Genomic DNA, 21,231 nt, shown 5'->3' with positions numbered 1-21,231 from the left:
TGTTTATTAAATAATTTTGCAATCCTTACAATTTAAAATGGCATCAAGTGATAGAGGAGTTAAAAGAAAGCGTGTGAACTTAAATGTGGCACAGAAATTAGAGCTAATTGAGAAATTAGAACAAGGCGTGTCGGTAGCACGTGTTTGTGAAATTTACGGCGTAAAAAAAAACTGTTTCTGTATCCGTAAGTCAAAGGCCCAATTGCAACATAATTTGATATTGTACATTACTGTATATTGTATTAAAGCTTTTTTTTTTACATTAAGAACAATAAAAAATGTCCCCCACCATGTTACATTCAATTTAACGGACTTTCGGCATTAACGAACACCCCTTCTCCCCTATTATTCCGTTAAATCGAGAATTTACTGTATATATATATATATTTCTTTTTTAATCTATTTCGATATTCTCCCCCTGTTATTTTTTTTATTAATGATATATTTTCATTTTCTTAATATTATAACTTTAAAGATGTTATCACGGAAGCTACTAATCATTAGTCGCTTCCGTGATTGCATCTTTAAAGTTATTGTTTAATCGACCTATATTCGCTCAATCCAATTTATAAAGGAACATGTAGAATCTTAGACTATCGTAGTTCCCCTTCTGAAATTAAAATATCTGCTCTTTCCTTTAACAACCGAGACCTCACTCGTCATCATTCACCCTAGTACTCCATGCTCACAAAGAGTAGTAACATACCTCTCTGTGTCCATGCTCACTCCCTGCTAAGGATGACAGTACCCTCCGGTACTATCATCTCAATAACAGTATCTGGTTTACGAAACTGTCTTTGAAAGGTGAAGCTCTTGTCCCACATCACTCTGAGATCAGTCTATGAGCTGACTTTAATAACATATGCTCCATTCGATTATCCATTAGTTATCCATTCGATGACTATTCGATTCTTTATGTTCGTATTAGTTATGGTCAGTTTTAGTCATAAACCTATTTCAGATAACTATGATTACAGTTCAGAAAGCTTGGCGTTGGCATGCATATTGACGTCGGACAAAAGAGCTCTTTTCTTAGAGACAACTAAATAATTTACATCATCTGCGTAAGAAATAGGATTATGATGTTGCACTGGAAAAGGTTCCAGGGCAGCATCAAACAGCAAACCTGACAAAACACCTCCCTGGGGAATTCCCCAGGTGAGAGCGTCTCCCAATTAAGTGCAAGAAGCAAAATCCAATTGAGTGTAAGTGTACCCAAAAGCTCCTAATTAATCTTGAACTAACGAGCTGAAAAATGCGACTGCAATCTTCAAAAGAGCATAGGCTGAAATCCAATTGTGGGATAAGTTATAGACTTTCTTCACGGTAACAATACATAACGATAAAGCGTACCTCGGTTTTAAATTCCTCCTTTGGGCTATTGAAATCTGTCCAATGTGGTGGGCTCTCCACTGCTGCCACTATTTTTAAAGTCCCCTCCACATCTTCTCCATACGTGTACCTGCAACAGAAAACGAAATGAGTCTCTCCCCTCCAATGCTTTCATTTCTAATCCTCTTGAAAGATTAGAAATCCTCTTTCAAGGATATTAAAGTTTTTTTTATTATGTAAACAAATAAGGCTCTACACGGAGTTATTTGTTTTAACATTACAAGAACACAATTTCTGCCTAACCCAGAAAAAAAGACTGTATAATAGCATGCCTACAGCTCTGTGGCATGCTATACAGAACTCAGTTTGGTTGTTTAGAATTTGTGCCTTGGTACAAATTCTAAACAACCCAACCGATTGAGCTGACGAAGCGCCAATATTCCATATTTAATTTGATGTTTAAGGGATTAAGAACCATGCTTCCCTAGATTAACTCAGTCATTGTGTGAAATTTGTTAATCATCTTCTTGGAAAAGGTTAGTTGCAGCAAAGATATGCGAATACTATTCGCCGAATAGCAAATTTTCACTCATCCATGCTGAAACCAATATTTTCCAAACGAACTGGGTATATTTTTTAATAGCGGATTCTATTTAAGCTTGCTTTCTGGAACCTTTTTTTTTCCAGTTACTAATAACCATATTTTCTTTAAAATTAAAAAAAGCTAAATTACTTAAACTGTGGATTTAGTTTGTTTCTTTTCCAGTTAGTATTAGTATTACTATTGATACTATATTGGCTATAAAATACAAGGAAGCAGACTTTTCTTACATTTTGTCAAAAACAAAGGGGAAAAAAAAGAAAAAACTCAATCATTATTATTTTCCCCTCCGTTAAAAAGAAGCTATTCAGTTTGCTCTGAACTTTGCCAACCTCTTCATCTCAATCACTGTTGCAGGCATTTTATTACGGTGATATGTATCACGCTACCCGAAGTTAAACTTCATGACATTCAGCCTTCTGTTACTCGCCAAAATTTTATATTTGTAATCCCTAGTTCTTTTGTCTTCTACAAGTGAAAATATACCTTCCCCTTTCATTTCATTGTTTCTCTTCACTTTCCTTCTTTGAACCCACTTCTAGAATATCTTTTTTCAAGCGTAGCTCCGCCTCCAGATCCGAACACGTTATTCTAAATGCGATTTACTATCGTCTCATACAAAGAGACAATGACATCACTTTTTCTACTTGCGAAGGTCTTTTCTACACGATGTGCCATCGTAGCTGCTTGTTTAAACTGCTTGGAAAATTTCATGTGTGACTGAATCGGAAACTCTCTTTTAATTCTCGAAGTACTTTTAACTCTTCTCCCCCCCACCCCAAGCTTCTAAATAACTCCTGATTTCTCTTTTTCAATTTGACCTTATCTAAATGTAAGGCCTTACGTTTAGCAGCAGTAACTTCAGTTGTCAGTCTGAAAACCATTTGCCAAAGGGACCATATCACATTACTCCACTGCTTGTGCAAAGAGCACAAGCAGTGGAGTTATGTGGTATGGTCCGAGGAAACCTCCTACACTTTGTTTGTGGCAAATGGACAAGTGCACGTGGACCAACCGAAGGAAACTTTCAACTCTGATTGCTTGTTTCCTTCTGTCATGGCTGTTCTGCAATGGTGTGGGTTGCAGAACAGCCAGAACTTTCTCGTGGGATGGTTTGGGTATACTAATTCCATTAGAAGGCAAGGTTGATGCCAATCGCTATTGAAGAGTCCTGAGTGATCATCTTCATCCAAGGTCAAGCATTTCTTTCATGAAGAGAGAGAGAGAGAGAGAGAGAGAGAGAGAGAGAGAGAGAGAGAGAGAGAGAGAGATTTATCAGGATGACAATGTTCTAATCTCCAGAGCACAGTTGGCAATCCAATGTTTTGAGGAGCATAAGACTGAACTTTTGGCTGTTGCAGTCATCTGATCTAAACCAGATAGAAAAGCTATGGTAACTTCTGAACGACCTCTCAGGCAACGTTTTACAGCTCCATCATACAGCCAGGAATTGATCACATTTCTTTTGGACGAATGGTGTCGTATCACTCCTGCTGAGTTTCAGACACTAGTAAACTCTGCCACGACGTATATTGGATCACGTGGTCCAATACCCTATTATCGATTTTTCGTTGATCTTTCCATTTTATCCCCATTATCTTTATTTTACCGAGCGTGTAGGGACAGTACGGTCCCTACACGCTCGGTTACTGCACTGTCAAGTTTTGAATGCAGTTTGTACCTCTAGCGATAACCAAATGGAGGATATTAGAGTCTCTTCTACTTACGCTATTATATTGGAACAAATAACAATCATTCAGATCGCTCATAAATGTGCTCTTCCACGGCGTATTTCTAATCCACGATTTACAATCCATAAAATGCGATTGTCTAATTATGAAGTCTCCCATAATGAGACAATCGCAGATAGCTGCCTGTTCATTTTTCAAAGGATATTTTGTCATTCATTATAATCGTCTTGTCTGTAACATACTCCGATTATCATCTTCCCTTTACCGCAAATCATCTTGCCCCACGCAGATTTAACGGCCACATGAATTTGATCTGGGTATAGTGTGATCACTTTCAGAGAGCTTTTGATAGGAGCATGACTTCCTCTCATTTTCGACCTAACCCATTTCTTCTGAACACGCTGTGCTCAAACGCAGTGAAATTTTTCTTTCCTATATCTGTATGGTCTCCATGTCTCAGTTAATCCTATAATAAAGCATTCCACAGTCCGCTTATTGAAAAGCTTAAATTCATTTAAAATATTGCTAGCATTACTATACAGATAAATCATTTGCATTTTTTTTTTTTGGCTTTTTACAACTACCTGAATTCATATCTACGTCTCAATCAGATCAACTTTTGATAAACCACTCATCCTTAACTATCGCTATACCACATGCTTTTGAAGAACATAAGAAATGGTGATTACTTGCGGTGATTATTCAATCTCTGTTCGACTTTGCTAGCGTTCACACTCTGATAATTTCGAGAAATATTTCTTAATTCATAGAGATCTCCTGTGGTTGATGATGGCAATCCTAAGTAATGGAATGAGTTCGTTGACGAAGGATCCAGTCACCAAGTCCAGAATGAAAACGGTGGGTGTATCTCAGTGAAACTTCAATCCTATTAACTGCAGTGCTTATGCCCTTCCTGCTAAGTAGGTATATTAGACGCAATCGTGTATGCCGATTACTTACCACAATTTCCACTGGTAATGGAGCCTGAGACTCAATATTATAAATCAAACTACAGGCACATCTGTATAACTTACGATTTATTTGTAGGTTGAATGGGACTGCATAAAAAAAAACACCAATAAAAATGAATTTTTTGGAGGAATAAAACAATAACACCCATCCCTCTCTTTTTTGTGTGTTTTTGACAGGAAAAATCAAATCAGTCTTTTCCGATATGGTGCAATGAGAGTAGCGACGCCATTCACTGCGAAGCCTGCATGCTATTTTATTGTTGTTTTTTTTTTATTTTGTTATTTATTTTGGAAAAATGCAAAAAAATCAGAAGCAAATCGATTTGATTTGCCTCCCAACATGAGATAAGTTGCCTACACCGACTAAGTAGTCCACAGTCCAGGTAATCGGTCTCCCCTTGTAAGTAAATATCATCGTCATAAATATGACTCAATATGCAACACTTGAACAAGAAATGTAGTAAAAGAGAATTAAAAACTCACTTAGCACAGATGGTGAACGTTGCTTCCGTGTCAGTGTCCAGTGTGTAGCCGATTGGATTAATGGTCACTTCGAACTTCGGCAATTCTGAAACAAAAAACAAAAAGAAAGTATTTCTCCACTTGCTCACCCTCTTTTCGCTCAACGATAAAAACGAGAAGCAGCTTTTATTTTCCCCATGGAAATTTGACTCTGTGTTTAAGAAATTGAAATTCTACTTTTATGCCAAAACTGTACCCCTGAATTTCAACGTGAAGGGAACCCACGGTTCATATATACTACTTTTTAACGGTAATGTAACCAATTTGCATAAATTATTTTGTAGTTTCGTCTGGGTCAATTCGGCAGGTGATATTTTAGGTATTCAGATTTGTCCGGATTATGAATCCCCCTACGGTAAACAGTTCGAAAGAGGGATGGGATTTGCTGCCGCTTTGCGTTTAATTCGATAATGCATCACTTACTGTCGGTTCAGTAGTTTCATGAGTTCAGTTCATTGATTAATAAAATATGGAAAAAATTAACTGTACAGAAAAGTCTTAGTAAGCTGGGGAAATAGCTGTTAATAACTTTACATGCAGCTTTACTGATACATTAACTAGCGTAATGTGAAAAGAAACGAAATATCGAACTCCTAGCTGAAGTTTTGCGAACATATCAAGCCAAAACTTATATCAAGTTGCAAAATGTGCATACATGCCACATTCCGAGTTTTACTAATCAAAATAAGTAAAATATCTTAATCAGTACGAACAAATCAGTAGTAAAATGACAATTAAAGTGTTAGAATATATCAAACTAACTCGTATCTCATTATTTTTGTTTTTAGATTTATATTTGATTTCTTTATTAATTAATTAAACTACCCTATAAAGAAAGTTTATCCCAAGTAATCCTATGATGAGCGAGCTAGCTAGAGAAGTCTGAAAGATCTGGCAGCTACGAAATCATCGTTGCACAACAGAATTCTGATGGTGATGTTGGGCCTGGCAGGGAAAGTGTCAAGGCTCAGCATGAGAAATCCCTTTTGTTTGAATCGGGACATGGAACTTACGAACAATGTTGAAATGTGGGAAGCTGGAGAGCATCAAAAGAGAAATGCACAGGAATGGTATTGATGTGCTTGGAGTGGTGGGGACAAGATGGAGTGAAGTGGGCCAATTTGTAAGTAGAGACTATAAAGTTGCAAACTGAAAGTAGTGGTGGACAGGGGAGTGTGTCAGTAATTATGACAAGAAGATTCCTGATAGCACTGGTAGATGTGGAATCGTTGGGACATAGACTTATCATGGTCAGATTTTCACAAAATCCGGTTGTTATGGTAATTATACAAGTTTATATGCCAACCTCAAATAGTGCTGACGAATTAGTTGACGAGACATATGAATACTTGGAAGAATTAATACGGAAAACCAGATCAAGAGACAACGTAATAATTATGGGGGATTGAAATGCGGTGGTTGGAGTGAGAAGGGAAGAAAAGACTGTGGAGAACTTTGTCTAGGTGTGAGAAACACTAGAGGTCAAAGCTTAGTGGAGTTTTGTACAAAAGAGAGACTGATATTAGCAAATACGTTGTTTAAGGCACCACTCCGCAGAAGATATACATGGAAGAAGCTAGGAGACTCATGAAGGTACCAAATTGATTACATTTTAGTTAAACAGAGATACCGTAACCAAGTGAAGAAAGCAATGCCCTATCCGGGAGCCGATGGAGATTCAGAACACTCACTCGTAAAGATGAATGTGGAACTGAAATTGAATCGCCTAAATAAAAGGAAATCATTCATGAGATGGAACATCGATAAATTTAGAGAGGAGAGTGCAAAATATGTGTTTCAAGATCTGACCATTGTTATCGCTACTAAGGAAACTACGATCGATCTAGAGCAAAACTGGTCTTTAATCAAGGAGATGACTTGTAAAGCTGCATGGTAAGAGTGAAAAAATTAGGAGGACGCCTTAAATCACAGATGTTTTACTGCAGAAAATAGATGAGAGGAGGAGGAGGCTGAAAGGCCAAAAAAATAATGATGATCAAAGGAACTATGGTAGACTGAAGAATGAAATTGATAGGGAATGCAGGAAGGCAAAGGAACAGTGGTGGGCAGAGAACTGTCAAGAGATTGAAACGTTCGAACAACAAGGTTGGATGGACTTGGCGCATAGAAAAATCAGAGTTAACGAGGAAGAGTAGTGGAATTCAAACGAGAGCAATGTGGGAAGAAAGGGATTGACAGTACTGAATTTCGAAGAACAAGGAAAGATGGAGGAGATATTTTGAATAACTTTATTAAGACTCAAACACGTACACATGGACGAATACGGCACTAAAAGAACAAGAAAAAGAACAAGAAAGGAGGAAATAGCTAAACCTGAATTCAACACGGCCTTAAATTCCCTTAGCAATAACAAAGCACCAGGAATTGATAATATACCTGCAGCTTTTTGTAAAATACAGTGGAGAAAATCTGAAGAAAGCCTTATTTGAACCGATAACGAAGATATACAGGGATGAACTTTGGCCAGAGGAATCCCCATACTTAAGAAGGTGACACCAACAGTATGCCGAGACTACAGAATTATAAGTCTTATTACCCATGCATCCAAGATTCTGTTGAAAGTTATCAAAGTACGTATGGAGAGTCATATTGAAAAATTTCTGGATGTGCCGCTTTCGAGAGGCAGATCGACGAGAGATGCTATTGGAACGTTGAGAGTGTTGGGAGGAGGGAAAATATATAACATGGGAAAAAAGCTCTATGTGTGCTTTGTGGATTACGAGAAGACGTTTGATAGAGTAATCTGGAGAGAACTATTCCCATTGTTTGAGAAAATTGGATTCAAGAAGAAGATTATTGGACTGATCTGTGACTTATATCGAAGACGAAATGCGAAGATAAGAGTGAGGGGAGAACTGACAGAAAAAGCTAAAGTTAAAAAGGGAGTAAGACGGGTTGCTTACTTTCAACTGAATTGTTCAATGATTTTGCCGAACTGGTAATTAAGGAGGCATTTGGGAATAAGAAGTGGGGGGGGGGCGGCGGTTGAAAAGTATATGATCAAGCCATACTAGCAGGTTTGCCCTGCTATGTTGCAGGGCAAACCTGCTAGTATGGAAACTAAATAAGAAAGCGTTGAAGTATGGAATGAAGATAAACGTGATGAAAACAATGGCAATGATGATTAGCAAAAGGTCAATTCCCTTTTGAATTGAGATCGATGGTGTAAGAATAGAACAGGTAGATCACTTTAGGTATCTGGGGCAGTTATTTACACAGGACATTTCATGTCAAACTGGGATTCAAACCAGAATTGCAATGGCAAAACAATCTTTCAAGAATAAACTGTCGTTGATTACACAGATGTCACAGGAAATTAGGAAGAAGATAATAATGACATATACAGTATGTGGTCAGTGGCACTATATGCAGCAGAGACATGGATTCTTACAAAGAGAGACAAAAAAGAGACTTAAGGCCTTCGAGATGTGGTGCTGGCGCAGGATGAAAAAAATTAAATGGACTGAGAAAGTGTCAAATGGAAAGACCAAAAAATATCTTCATCGGGACATTGCTGGATGAAGAAGGAATTAAATGGACTGAGAAAGTGTCAAATGGAAAGACCAAAAAATATCTTCATCGGGACGTTGCTGGATGAATAAGGATTCCGAAATTTTGAGGAACTGAAACAAACGGCTCAGGAGAGACAAATGTAGAGACAGCTCATCAGAGGAACTGACCAGTCACAAGACTAAATTACTGATGATGATGATGATTAATTAAATTGAATTATTATTAATTTTGTAAATACATATCTAGATTTTGAATTTTTTTAAAAGTTTCTCTGTTGCTTTCTAAAACGAAATGCTACGCTATGTAAATATGCATTATATTTTAACTAGACAGTATGAATCAGAGCTGTACTACTCAATATGTTCTACGTTGATAATAATATTAGTAAAATAATAAGAGGAGTTTACCTCAATATAGTGCGTAGAACACCTCCGTATGATACCCTCCAGAAATTAAAACGGAAAAAACGAAAAAAATCGACAACTTACCGGTACATTAGAGTAAAATATAAATAATTAAATAATCAATTTAACACAATACAAATCAATTTAAAACAATTAAAAATCAAATTAACGCAATTAAAAGAATCTAACGAAAATATTCAAAACGATTTTCCTTCCTGAAGTGTTACCGGTAAGTTGTCGATTTTTTCGTTTTTTCCGTTTTAATTTCTGGAGGCTATCATACGGAAGTGTTCTACGTACTATATTGAGGTAAACTCCTCTTATTATTTTACTAATATTATATTTTAACATACGACCAAACAAGATTTCTAACCGTCATTCACAAGTCTCATTTATTTTGTATCTGCTGATTAAGTCGATTTTACACGTCAACATTAAATAAAAATTAATATCTATAAAAACTGCATTTTTAGTATAGTAATAGAAATTATGCATTCTGTGGGTATGGACAATCAGTGGGTATGAAGATCTGTAAAACTTCGCATGGGTATGGACAATAATTTACCTATTGACAGAAAATGTCATTCATCCCCCCTCCCCCACGTAGCCTCAGATAGAAAATCGTGTTACGAATGAAACTAGATTTTCCTGCTCACCCCGTCTCAGTGGAAAGGATTAAATAGGAATTATCGGACGAAACCACATGTGTCCCCTCATCAATAGCTCATGTTTCGTGTAGTCCTGGTAGTTTAAATTTGCAATTCTAATGAAATGGACAGAAAATAGAAGTTTTCACACACGGTTAACTTCAAATTGTGCCAAACGTGTAAACAGGTTGAAAGACAATTCGGTCCTTCAACAACCTAAAAAAATATATATATAATACCTTTATTTTTGAATTTGTATTTGAAATACAATGAACGCTTTAAAATCGGGCACTCTTGGGGAGTGTAGGATTTTAAAGCAGTGGAGTAGTTTTGGAAAAGCACTAACAACTCGGCTTATTGACATCTGTAAACATTAACAGTGACTAAAAGGGGTTTTTTGAAAATATTTTTCCGAAATTCTGTTATGTGGGCACATGTTATGGTCCGGTGCGTCTTATCGACCGGAAGTACGGTAATTATCTTGTTACCTTGTACGGTAATTATCTTTTAAATAATTGTTTTTCACTTCATGCATATATGGTCCCCGGGTGCCAAGTGTCCGTGGCCATGCGATTTCAGTGCGTTATCTCTAAAGGCCTTTCAGTGAGTGAATAGGTTCTTTTTTGTTTCTACTACTGTTTTTTTTATTTTATTTATAAATTAGAATAGCTCTTTCGCACTACAAGAAGTAGACAGAGGCCCAGAAGGCAAATCCACCTTTCTGCTTCTTTTTCCAACGTTTCTAACTAGAAATCGAAGAATTTTGAGATCTTGGGAATGGATAAGTTTTTGAAATATTTTTTCGTTGTATTGACTTAATTATATTTAATCCTACTCTGTAAATATCTTTATAGTCCTAGTCACGTTCGTTATTCAGTTTTAAAGTTATTTAGAAATTTTATAAGTTACGACTGATATAAGTAGAACCTGTGTATCGGTGATTAACTTGTTCTGTAGTGCAAGGTGGGAGAATTCTAGTGTTTTAATAATACTAAATGGGCATCTGGAAAAGTTCGAATCACGTAGGTTGGTGTTAATAGATAATTTTATTATCTATTATAATAAACTTAACTTTGCAAACACAATAGCCTAAGACAAAGTATAAACTCGATAACACAATGCGTATAACATTAACTCGATACCCTAATATATACATTTAATAACGTAAACGCAGTATGTATTATTGCTGCATGATCGGTGGATAGTGTTATTATTGCATTTATGTGTATTAATTTAGTGTAGTATTCTCAATTAAATTGAATTTGAACGAAAATCATGCCTCAGACCAGAACAGCAAAGCAAGTGGCTCAAAGCAGCGGCAGTGCATTGGGGTTGAGGAAAAACTGTGTGGGAGGCGGTTTCCCCCTGAATCACCGCCTTACGAATTGTACTACTTGTTTGTTTTTTATAGATCCATCTGGAACGGGACATGATACAGCCAAGAGGGCAAGGAGAGATGTTTTTGTGCGACCAATATAAAGAATATGAAAATATTTAGGTGTCAACTCAGGGCTCTGATAGGCGTTTATGAGAGCTTGAAGAACAGGGTGGACGCTTGGAAAGAATTAAATTTGGGCCCATCAAGCTCAAATGCCAACCTGAACGCCAGACCTTGAACTTGAGCATCAGAACCCTCAAGATATAATGCCCTAGTCCCACAGGTTTTATCAGTGACTTTGTCGTCAAGCAAACGGGGAATATATTGGTCAAATGAGATAGGTAGAATAAGACTAGTGGCTCAAAGCAGCGGCAATGCTTTGGAGTTGAGGAAAAACTGTGTGAGAGGACGGCCAGGAGGAAACAGTATGACGTTGTAGAGCAAAGCAGATATCACGGCTGTAGTGGAGGGTATACGCGAGTATATTATAGATATAAAAATATCCCCTGGATTTTTTTACGTGAATAAAATAACGTATACCTTCTGGTTTTCGAAAGACATGAAAAAATAAATATTGTAAAAATTTAAATCATTGACTATTAGAAACTTTTCATATGCTAATTACCAAAATGCAGAATATTATGTTGGAAAATCGCTTGTTTTATGCGGCGAAGCGAATTCGATTAATAAGTCTGTATGCACAGCATGCTCTCTGATTTTTGTAACATTCATAGAATATACTTTCTGCTAAATTTACGACTACAGCACTGGCAGATATCGTTTAAGAGCACAAAAGGTGATATTATCGTACACGTCAAATGCCAACCTGAACGCCAGACCTTGAACTTGAGCATCAGAACCCTCAAGATATAATGCCCTAGTCCCACAGGTTTTATCAGTGACTTTGTCGTCAAGCAAACGGGGAATATATTGGTCAAATGAGATAGGTAGAATAGGTCGCACTAGTGACACAATTACCGTCTACGTGAATGCAGTACATCTATATAATTGCCAAGTGGTGGGTTTGTCCACTAGCTAGAGGGGTGATAGCATCGCCTTTTCAGGAACCAGGTTTCCCATACATTCTGTCCTTTCAGTGTACATAACTTACCTAACAAGAAGCGCATTATGACCAAAATAAGCCTAGAGTTCTCTAAAGGAGTAAAAACTTACTGTACTGTCGTCAAATAGTACACTAGCAGCATATGGGAATGGTTTATACAATTAATCAATTAAATGTAAATTATTTATTCCTTTTACTCATTGCCAGACGCGTACTGTGCATTAACGTTTTTATGTCTCCGACATTTCTTTTTTGTCCTCCGTGGCCTTATAGTGGCGTCATCTCTTGTCCCTGGTTTAGCTAGGGCTGGGTTTAAGTCCCGTCGTAGAGAGAATTTCTGAAGTATTGCACAGCTACTTAGACCAACAACAGTAACAACATTTCTTTTCTAAAAATCCGCAGCAATTATGATGGTAGGCAATTAGTTTAGGTGGAACGTTGTCATCCATGAGTACTTCAATTCTTCGTTTCCATCACAGTGTAAAAATTCCTTTTTCTTATCCGAACGGTAGCTGAGCCAGTGGTTAATTTAATTCGATTACAAAACGCAAACATGCGAAGGTCACAAAATTTTAATGGCCCAGCTAAATTTCTGTTCTTTTTGATCTCGTATCTTTTAGGTATTGAACTAAATTTGTGCAGGGTTCCTGATAATTAAAGATAAAATTCTTAGTTTATTTTAGTGCCAAACTTACTTACCAAACTCCTCCACACGAAAGGTCTGCTCATCGAGTTGGTTCTTTAGTTCCAGATAAATCTTCCACTCTCCCTGCACAGGCTCCTCAGATAGGAGCATGTCCACCTGGACGATACCTGCAAGAAGACCGTCTGCATGAATTCTGTACAATATATTAGAGCTAAGCATCCCATGTTTATAGTATTGCAATTCTGCATTTCAACTACTAGTATCTGGTTGGCACCTACCTTTGTTAATTAACAGTATTAATCAACTGTTAATTTTTAAAGTGATTGAGCAATTAATAGCTTTTGCCCACATTAAGACAAATTATGCTAACTTAAGTAACTGGATTTATGTCAGTGGGCTTATGGCAGAGGTTTACATGCTGTTTTATTATTATTAACTGTTTATTTCTCTTTCGAGACACCCATTAACAGCACGTAGGGTGTGGATGTTATTTCAATATTGTTCTTGTTTTTATAACTTTTTCAGAGGCCTTTGATGGCCTGGTATTATTTATTTACTCTTAATTACAAAAAGAGAGCTTTCTGTAAAAAGAAAGGAAAAGTAATAGATCATTTAAATCATTTTCTGTTAAGGTAAGAGCGTACACTTGGAGCAATAGCTCTCATAATAATATTAGACGCTTGTGTAAACCTTAAGGAAGTTTAACATTTTTGGAAATATCTCATCATAACTTTTCGAGATTTCAATAAAATTTTGTATTGACATCTGTAAACGAATAATTTATAAAGTCCACCAAAAATGTAATTAACGTACACGTCATGAAAGAATACTCCTCAGCTCATGAAATTATACAGATTTTGACCGTAATTAATGTATTAAAGTGTGTGTGGGGGGGGTGATTTTTATCATCCCTTACTACTAAACAACTCTCACACCGAACTCCCATGCTGCCAACGAAGTTATTCAGGAATTTAGTAGTCAATAAATTGTATTACTGTTTTAGAGCAGATTTTACCCTTTTAGAAGAAGGAGGATTGTGATTTTAATTTCGGCTCCAAAAACATCCTAGATATCTTCTGCTGGCCTCCAGTCGAATTATTTGGCACTCAATTCACTGGATATTTTAGCTTTTCGGAAATTCAGCAACCAGTTTATATCCTATGGGGAAATTCATTATCGTCCATAAAATTTAAAATAAACTGCTCTAAAATCGGGAGCAACCTTACACAGAGTACATTTGTGTTGTACAGCAGTTAAGGCTTCACCCTCGAAGGTACGGAAATTCGTGCTGTTATTAATATTGATGATCCCCTTCCCTTCCACTTCATTATTTCGCCTCCGTCGAAACTATTCTTTTCTTGTATGCGGGAGAGCTGATATCCCACAAAACGTTCTCTCCTGATTACATCAGAAAATAACGTTTTGTGGGATATCAGCGTAAAAATCACTCTGTAATCATCGTGAGCATCACTGTTTAAGCTGAATCTTGACTCAGCAGAGAACTGAACTTAACCGAATTGAGCACAGTCTACCAGTTACTGTGTTCAATAACCTATAATAAGCAGCGGAATTCCAAATTCGCAGGTTTTTCGATCCCAACCAAAGGCGTAAAGTCTATGGTTAAGACATCAACCAATACAGCCTGCAGGCGATCGCAGCTGCCATGCAAGGTGATATAGAAATATGACATTTTTCTGTTGCGTTTGCCAGATATCGGTCATCTTTTCATGTTAGAGAGAGAGAGAGAGAGAGAGAGAGTCTTCATTGCAACTTAAGAAAAAGAAAAGGTGGTTACAGAGAACTTAATATTGCAATCGACCCGTCACGGCACGCAGGCCAGGGGTTAGCAACAATGATACAAAGTGAAGTTAAAAAAAAAAAACCTCAGTCCAACTGATGTCATTGCAGAGAAAGCCCCTTCTTTCGATATCTTTTATCACATGCGAATTTGTTGAGATCAGAATCAAGTTTGTAGACATTGGAGAGCATCTGAAAAGGGAGGAATCGATCTGTTCAGGAACAGTCTCGAATTCCTGGCGGCCAGACTTGGAGTAGTCCGCAAGGCAGAGATCGAAATTCTCCACCAGCATGTGTTCCAAATGGATGGCTCGGAGATAAGTCCCGCAACCATTTTCACTGTGTTTCCGCGGCATGCTTTTACATTTACTTTGATTGCAAGTTTATCCATCCTGAATTGTTTCCATTACTTGAGATAACATTTTCGGACACATTTAAGAACCTGGTGCCCTTCATATATCGTTGGCTTATTTATGTTATTCCAACGTTTCTTCATCGCTGGAAATCAACCATATCCTTGCCATGTTATACACTCCCGTAAAAGAAACCTATCAGATACGTTCTCTCGCCCAGCGAGAATGCCCTCGTGTGTAGTACAGTTGGTATAACCGCCGTCTACCCCCACACCGGGTGGGAAAGACCTGAGTCCCCTTGATGATGCGAGGAATTTTTATTAGCCTTTTTTCACACCGTGGCTGAGTTAGTCGGTCTCAGGCGAGGTTAGCATGATTGTTCATCCAGAAAACTGAAAATCGATCACAGTACACATGCAATTTAGACAGTATATACGTAGCAGTATGGCCTTAGTTGCTAATGCTCCTAAAATCCTATTATAACAACAACCGGCAGGAATACAAGTGAAAAATACCATATTCCTAGAAGGGGTATGTGAAATTTGTATGATGCGAGCCTTTTGTGGCATTTTATGTATCATGACCGTAAAATTTATATATGTTATGTTATTTATTAATTTATATATCGCCTAAAATTTATACTTTTGGGACCTAAACAGCATCAACAGAAAAAGAAACTATTCTTTAAAGACTGTCGCTCTAGTGATATGCTAGTATTTTTATAATAGATTTTTCCGTAATATAGTAATAACAAGCAGAAGAGGAATAATTATATTCAATTACTATTCGCATGCTGTAGAACTGTACCGTTGTGTATTGTGGAGGCGAAATCCAAAAAACGACCTTAATTAAGAAAGATCGAAGGGGTAATAACTGAAAGGAAAATTTGCGTTAAAAAAGATAGAGGTCTTTTAGTCGTTCGGTTTCTATAGAATCAGTCTATGAATAAACGTATTCGAGGTATATGTTTAATGAATTATATTTAGATTGTAATCTTTAACGAGATTTGTTTCAAAATAAAGCTCAACTTTACTCAAATTTGGTTGCGTTTGTCTATTTGATGGCTATCCCCTGGTAATAGAGAGGCCAACCCTTACAGGCCAGGCCAATACGGTTGAGAATTTTCTTTTGCTTTTGTATATAATGAACACAGGTGGAGATAGGCGTAAGCGTGGGTGCCACCGACAACAAGATTATGTCGTCGGTTACATAGAGTATATCAACTTTATGGACAACTTTCGTTTAACAGTGCAATGACATATCTAAAACTCGTACTGATATTTGGCGTTCCTTTCAATTAAGTAATTTCAGTTAGGCTGCCGTAGCCGAGTTGTCAGGCGAGAGAGTGCATAAGTACACGTGCTTTGAGTGACCGGCGTTCAAGCCCGTGACTGCTAAATATGGTGCTGTTTCTTGTAGTCTCGTAGTCTCTGTATCTTGTGAACTCCTCTGACCTGTTAATCTGGCAATCCATAAGATTGTGGCAGTGCTGGATTATCTAATTTTTTTTTCTTCTTTTTTTTTTCCTCTCTTTAAATGCTCCTGGCTTGGTTCTTACGATGCCCCATAAAGGAAAGACGTAGCAACTTACAATGTTAAAAGAAATCACTTAATATCTAATGAGGGACCAATAAGACAGGCTGTCATAGCAGTTTTTCATCTTTTAAATAAATTGCAGATTAACACCTTGTGGCGATGACACTCGTTTTTGAAATATCAACGAAACTCGTTGCGAAGTTGAAATTTGTTCAGCTGTCGGCGGTCTTGAAGCAGTTTTTAAATCCTTTTGGCCACGGAAATATATGAAAGGAAAAGACAGTCCTCCCAACTTCACTTAATAGCATTAGCTATTTTATAAAACTGAAGCCGTGATTTTATATAGTTAATTTTTTCATTGGCATAATATATTCAAAACAATATACGTTGTATGATATTGCTATTAGAACAAAGAGTCGCGTGCTAATATGACGCAGCTCGAGATAGTTATAGTTCAATTGAAAGCTTACGACACCTGCCCAGAAAACCAATTTCAGTATCGAAGAGTATGTTCTCAAAATCGATTCAGATAAAATTCGTGATTTGCAAATTCGAAGAGTAGGGTGTGTTTAATGAAAGTATCTAAAACTTTTAAAAACGCAGACAAGTTGATTTTTTTTTTTTTTTTTTTTTATGTGAACCCCAAACACGAGAGGTATTAGAACCTATAGTACTTAGTACCGTGCTTGGGTTGGAGGTTGAGAAGACGAAAGAAGATATTTGTTGACATTGGACTTGAACTTCTGTAGATTGTAATTTTCAGGAAATACGTATGAAGGAAGGTTGTTCCAGAAAACGGCAGTTGAATGAATAAATGAGGAAGATGAAAAGTTGGTTCTGTGGGTTTGAAGTTGGACAGTAAATGGATGTTGGCTGGTGGCGGCACGTGTTCGGACTGTTTTGAAAGAGAGAGCGGGAATTATAGAAGCCAATTCAGAAGAACAGTGCCCATGGAAGTATCTGTAAAAGAGGCATGCAGCAGAAACAGTGCGTCTATGAGAAAGCGAGTGGAGAGACTCTGTTAGAGATGAGTCATTAATTAACCTAACTGCCCTCTTCTGAATGGAATCAAGAAGCCTGAGAGAGGTTTTGGGGGCACCACCCCAAATGTGAGAACAATATTCCATGGCAGGGCGGATTTGCGATTTATACAGAGTGAGCAGCTGTTTGGAAGAAAAGTAACGCCGAGAGCGAAAGAAAAAAACCAAGTTTTTTAGATGCAGAGGAAGCAATATTTGTAATGTGCTTGTGCCAAGAGAGATTAGAAGTCAGGGTAATCCCCAAAAGAGATATATCCTTTTGCCTAGAAATTGAAGTGTCACTAAAGATAAGCATAGGAGCAGAAGAATCCTTTTTGCGAGATATAAGACAAGACTGAGTTTTAGAAGAGTTGAAATCAACTAAGTTGTCTTTGCCCCACTGGAGAATTACCTGAAGATCGGCATTTAAGGAATTGATAGCAGATTTTCGAGAAGTTGAAACTGATTGAGCAGGACAAGATTTCTCAAAACGGAAAGTTGAATGCAATGTGCTATCATCTGCAAAACTATGGATAGGATTTCCAGTCAATGGAAGAAGGTCATTGATATACAAGAGGAAAAGAGTGGGGGAAAGAACTGAACCTTGGGGGACACCGGCATTAGTGGAGAAGTTAGAAGACAGAGAGCCATCTACCATCACCCTCAGTGAGCGATCAGAGAGAAAACTGGATAACCAATTACTAAAAACAGTTGGCAAACCATAAGATGGAAGCTTGTTTAGAAGACCTTTATGCCAAACACGATCAAAAGCCTTTGAGATGTCAAGAGCAACTACTTGTGTTTCACCGAACCTTTCCATTGAAGTAGTCCATAAATGGGTAACATAAGCCAGGATATCACCAGTGGATCGACACTGACGGAATCCATACTGGTGATCGTTGATCAGACGGAAGGTTTCTAGGTAGTTTAAGAGTTGGCGGTTAATTGATTTCTCCATTACTTTAGAAAGAGTAGAAGTAATTGCAATGGGACGATAATTGGATGGGAGGGATTTGTCACCCTTTTTAGGAACTGGCTGGATATGAGCAAATTTCCAAGCAGAAGGAAAAACACCTTTGGAATAAGAAAGTGAAAAAAGGCGGCAAAGAATAGGAGTAAGTTCAGGAGCACAGATTTTGAGAATAAGTGGAGAAATACCATCAGGACCTGGAGCTTTCTTAGCATCAAGATTCATCAAAACCCTTCTGATATCCTTTTGACGGAAGACCACAGGAGGCATTGAATGGACCGTGTTGGGAATTGTGGGAGGTGTTTTACCAAGTTCATTAATACGTGAGCTGGAAGAAAAATGGGATGCTAGCAGGTCAGCTTTATCCTTGGCTGAAGTGACAACAGAACCATCTGGTTTGGACAGAGGTGGAAGCAGAGATGGCCAAAAGTTGCGGCCAATAGCTTTGGCAAGAGACCAGAATGCTCGGCTACCATTAGGGCAAGAAGCAAGTTTTCTACTCTTAGCCTGTTCAAACTCTAGTTTGGACTGATTAATAACTGCTTTACAATTGTTGCGAGTTTTGGTGTAGGCAGAAAATGAAACTGAAGAATTAGAAACAAGCCAATTACGATATGCAACATTCTTCTCTTGAACAGCCTTAGCACATTTATTGGAAAACCAAGGTTTAGATAAAGGACGAGATTTTAAAGTGGAGTGTGGGATAAAGGATTCCATTCCTGCAAGAATAATTTCACTGACACGATCTGAGCAAACGTTGACATCAGAAGTTTTGAAACAGTAATCCGACCAAGGAAAAGAAGAAAAGAAGTCACGCAGGTCATCCCATTTTGCATTTTTGTAATGCCAAACAACACGAGGTTGGGAATAGCCATGAGATAAAGGTTCCATTGGAGAAGAGACAATCACCAAGTTGTGATCTGAAGTGCCTAAAGGACCTCTCACTTCGACCGTGTACTTAGAAGGGTTGTTTGTGAGAAAAAGATCAAGCGTATTAGCTGTATGATTCGGATTGTTCGGTATTCTTGTAGGTAAATGAACAATCTGTGCTAGGTCATTAGTAATTGCAAAAGCCTCAGCATCTCGACCTGCTGGGTCGGTGTGACTAGAAAACGGAAGCCAGCTGGAGTTGTGAACATTAAAATCACCAAGGAAAATTACCTCACTGTTAGGAAAGTTGGACTGGAGAAAGTCAAGTTGCAACGAGAGGAAGTCAAAGAGCTCCAAGTGATTAGTGGAGTTGGGAGAACGGTAGAGACAACAGATGAATTTGACACAATGAGGTAGAGAGATTTTAAGCCTGAGAAGATCGAAGAGAGGAGATTCCAAATTGCCAAGTCTCTGACAGGGAATATCAGAACGGACATATGCACAAGTACCACCTTTGAGGCGAAAGGAATCATACAGCGAATAATTTGGGCATCTGAGATGAGCAGTAGTTGAATCAACCGATAACTGAGATTCTGTCAGAAAAAGTACATGTGGTTTGGCAGACTGCAAGTGGAAATGGACATCGTTGAGATTAGAATTGAGACCACGTATATTTGTGAAATGAATTAGGAAGTCCTTGGGAGGTTTAGATCTTTTCGCAGATAAGCTTGTTCTATTAGTTTGACAATTCATGGTGTATTCAATAGTAAGAAAAAGTGGGTGGGACATGCTGTATGAAGTAATGAAATTTTTGGATATGGCGTACATGTGGTAAGAATATACCCAGATCCTTGACATAACGTGGCCTCGACAATGCTCCCCGCATACACACTACTCGGACTCCCTCCAGTCACTATCTGGCAGAGTAGAGGTAGCAAGATTATACACTAGCTGATCCGGAAGCCTCCTAGAGAGTTACCAATAGGTTCGGTCCGGTGTACTAACTAGCGGCCGGCCTGCGAACACCGTTTTAGAGCTGTACCCTCGAAATGTAAGGAATATTGGATCTCCCCACGACGTTCATCATAACCTCAAAAGTCATCAATCATACTGCATGATGGAAGAGATAGTGAAGGGTTTACCGGAACTTAGCTCTAGAGACTAAACATGGGTTCCACCACTTCAAGCCTCCAATAAGCAAAGTGGTGGTATTTCACCGGTTGATGAGAGTCATCGACCACCTAGTACTGCCTGGTAACATAGAGGGGCGGCGTTCCTCCATGTGGTGTGGGCGCCACACCTCGACCCCTGCTTACGTTGGTTCACACCTGGGTGGTCACCCACCATGTGCTTGTGCATGGAGGTTATACCCAGGATTACTAACAGTCCCACCATCGTGAAGGTGCAAGCAGAGGATTTGGCTGTCACAGACCGTCCGGACTTCGCCGAAATTGGGTCCACTTGACTTGAGTGTCACCCGAATATCAGTTCCATCAGCGTTTTAGACTCCCAGGTAGCAAGTACAGCTTGTCTGGCATATCTGAGAGAATGTCTGTGACAACCTATTTGTCGGTGGTATGGAGACTAAAACCCAGATTGGGAAGGTTACCTTTCCTTTTAATATCTGGTTATTGCAGATTAGGCCTTCCGATCGTGTTTTGAACGAAGATTATTCAAAGATCCTTAAATATATAAACAAGCATTGAGATGTAATTTCCGCTTACCAGAAGCAAAGGATAAATTCTTCCACTGAGCTATTCTTGTTTGGGAAGCATCTTCTATCCACAAGTATCCCACCTAAAGATCCAAAAGAAATGCACCATTAATCAGCAGGTATATCTGAAAAAATATTTTTTTCTAAATGCTAAAAGTTATAATGAATTTTATCAGTTAAAAA

The 21,231-nt window shown here is 38.0% G+C and overlaps 1 protein-coding gene across 2 annotated transcripts in view; it reads right to left on the bottom strand.

The window, feature by feature from the left end:
* Positions 1-21,231, bottom strand: part of LOC150090485 (murinoglobulin-1-like) — a 257,749-nt gene that overhangs the window by 178,965 nt on the left and 57,553 nt on the right. For both annotated transcript variants that reach the window (XM_090371163.1, XM_090371172.1), the window contains exons 6-9: positions 21,059-21,131; positions 12,843-12,956; positions 5,079-5,163; positions 1,354-1,462 (exon numbers count right to left, since the gene is read on the bottom strand). In XM_090371163.1, coding sequence (XP_090227289.1) covers positions 1,354-1,462; positions 5,079-5,163; positions 12,843-12,956; positions 21,059-21,131 — 381 coding nt within the window. The remainder of the gene's footprint in view (positions 1-1,353; positions 1,463-5,078; positions 5,164-12,842; positions 12,957-21,058; positions 21,132-21,231) is intronic.

Source organism: Mastigoproctus giganteus, chromosome 1 (assembly GCF_048544385.1).
Source record: "Mastigoproctus giganteus isolate SK-2022 chromosome 1, ASM4854438v1, whole genome shotgun sequence".
Lineage (NCBI taxonomy): Eukaryota > Metazoa > Arthropoda > Arachnida > Uropygi > Thelyphonidae > Mastigoproctus > Mastigoproctus giganteus.
The sequence above is the reverse complement of the archived record's forward strand: the minus strand, read 5'-3'. Positions and strand labels throughout refer to the sequence as shown.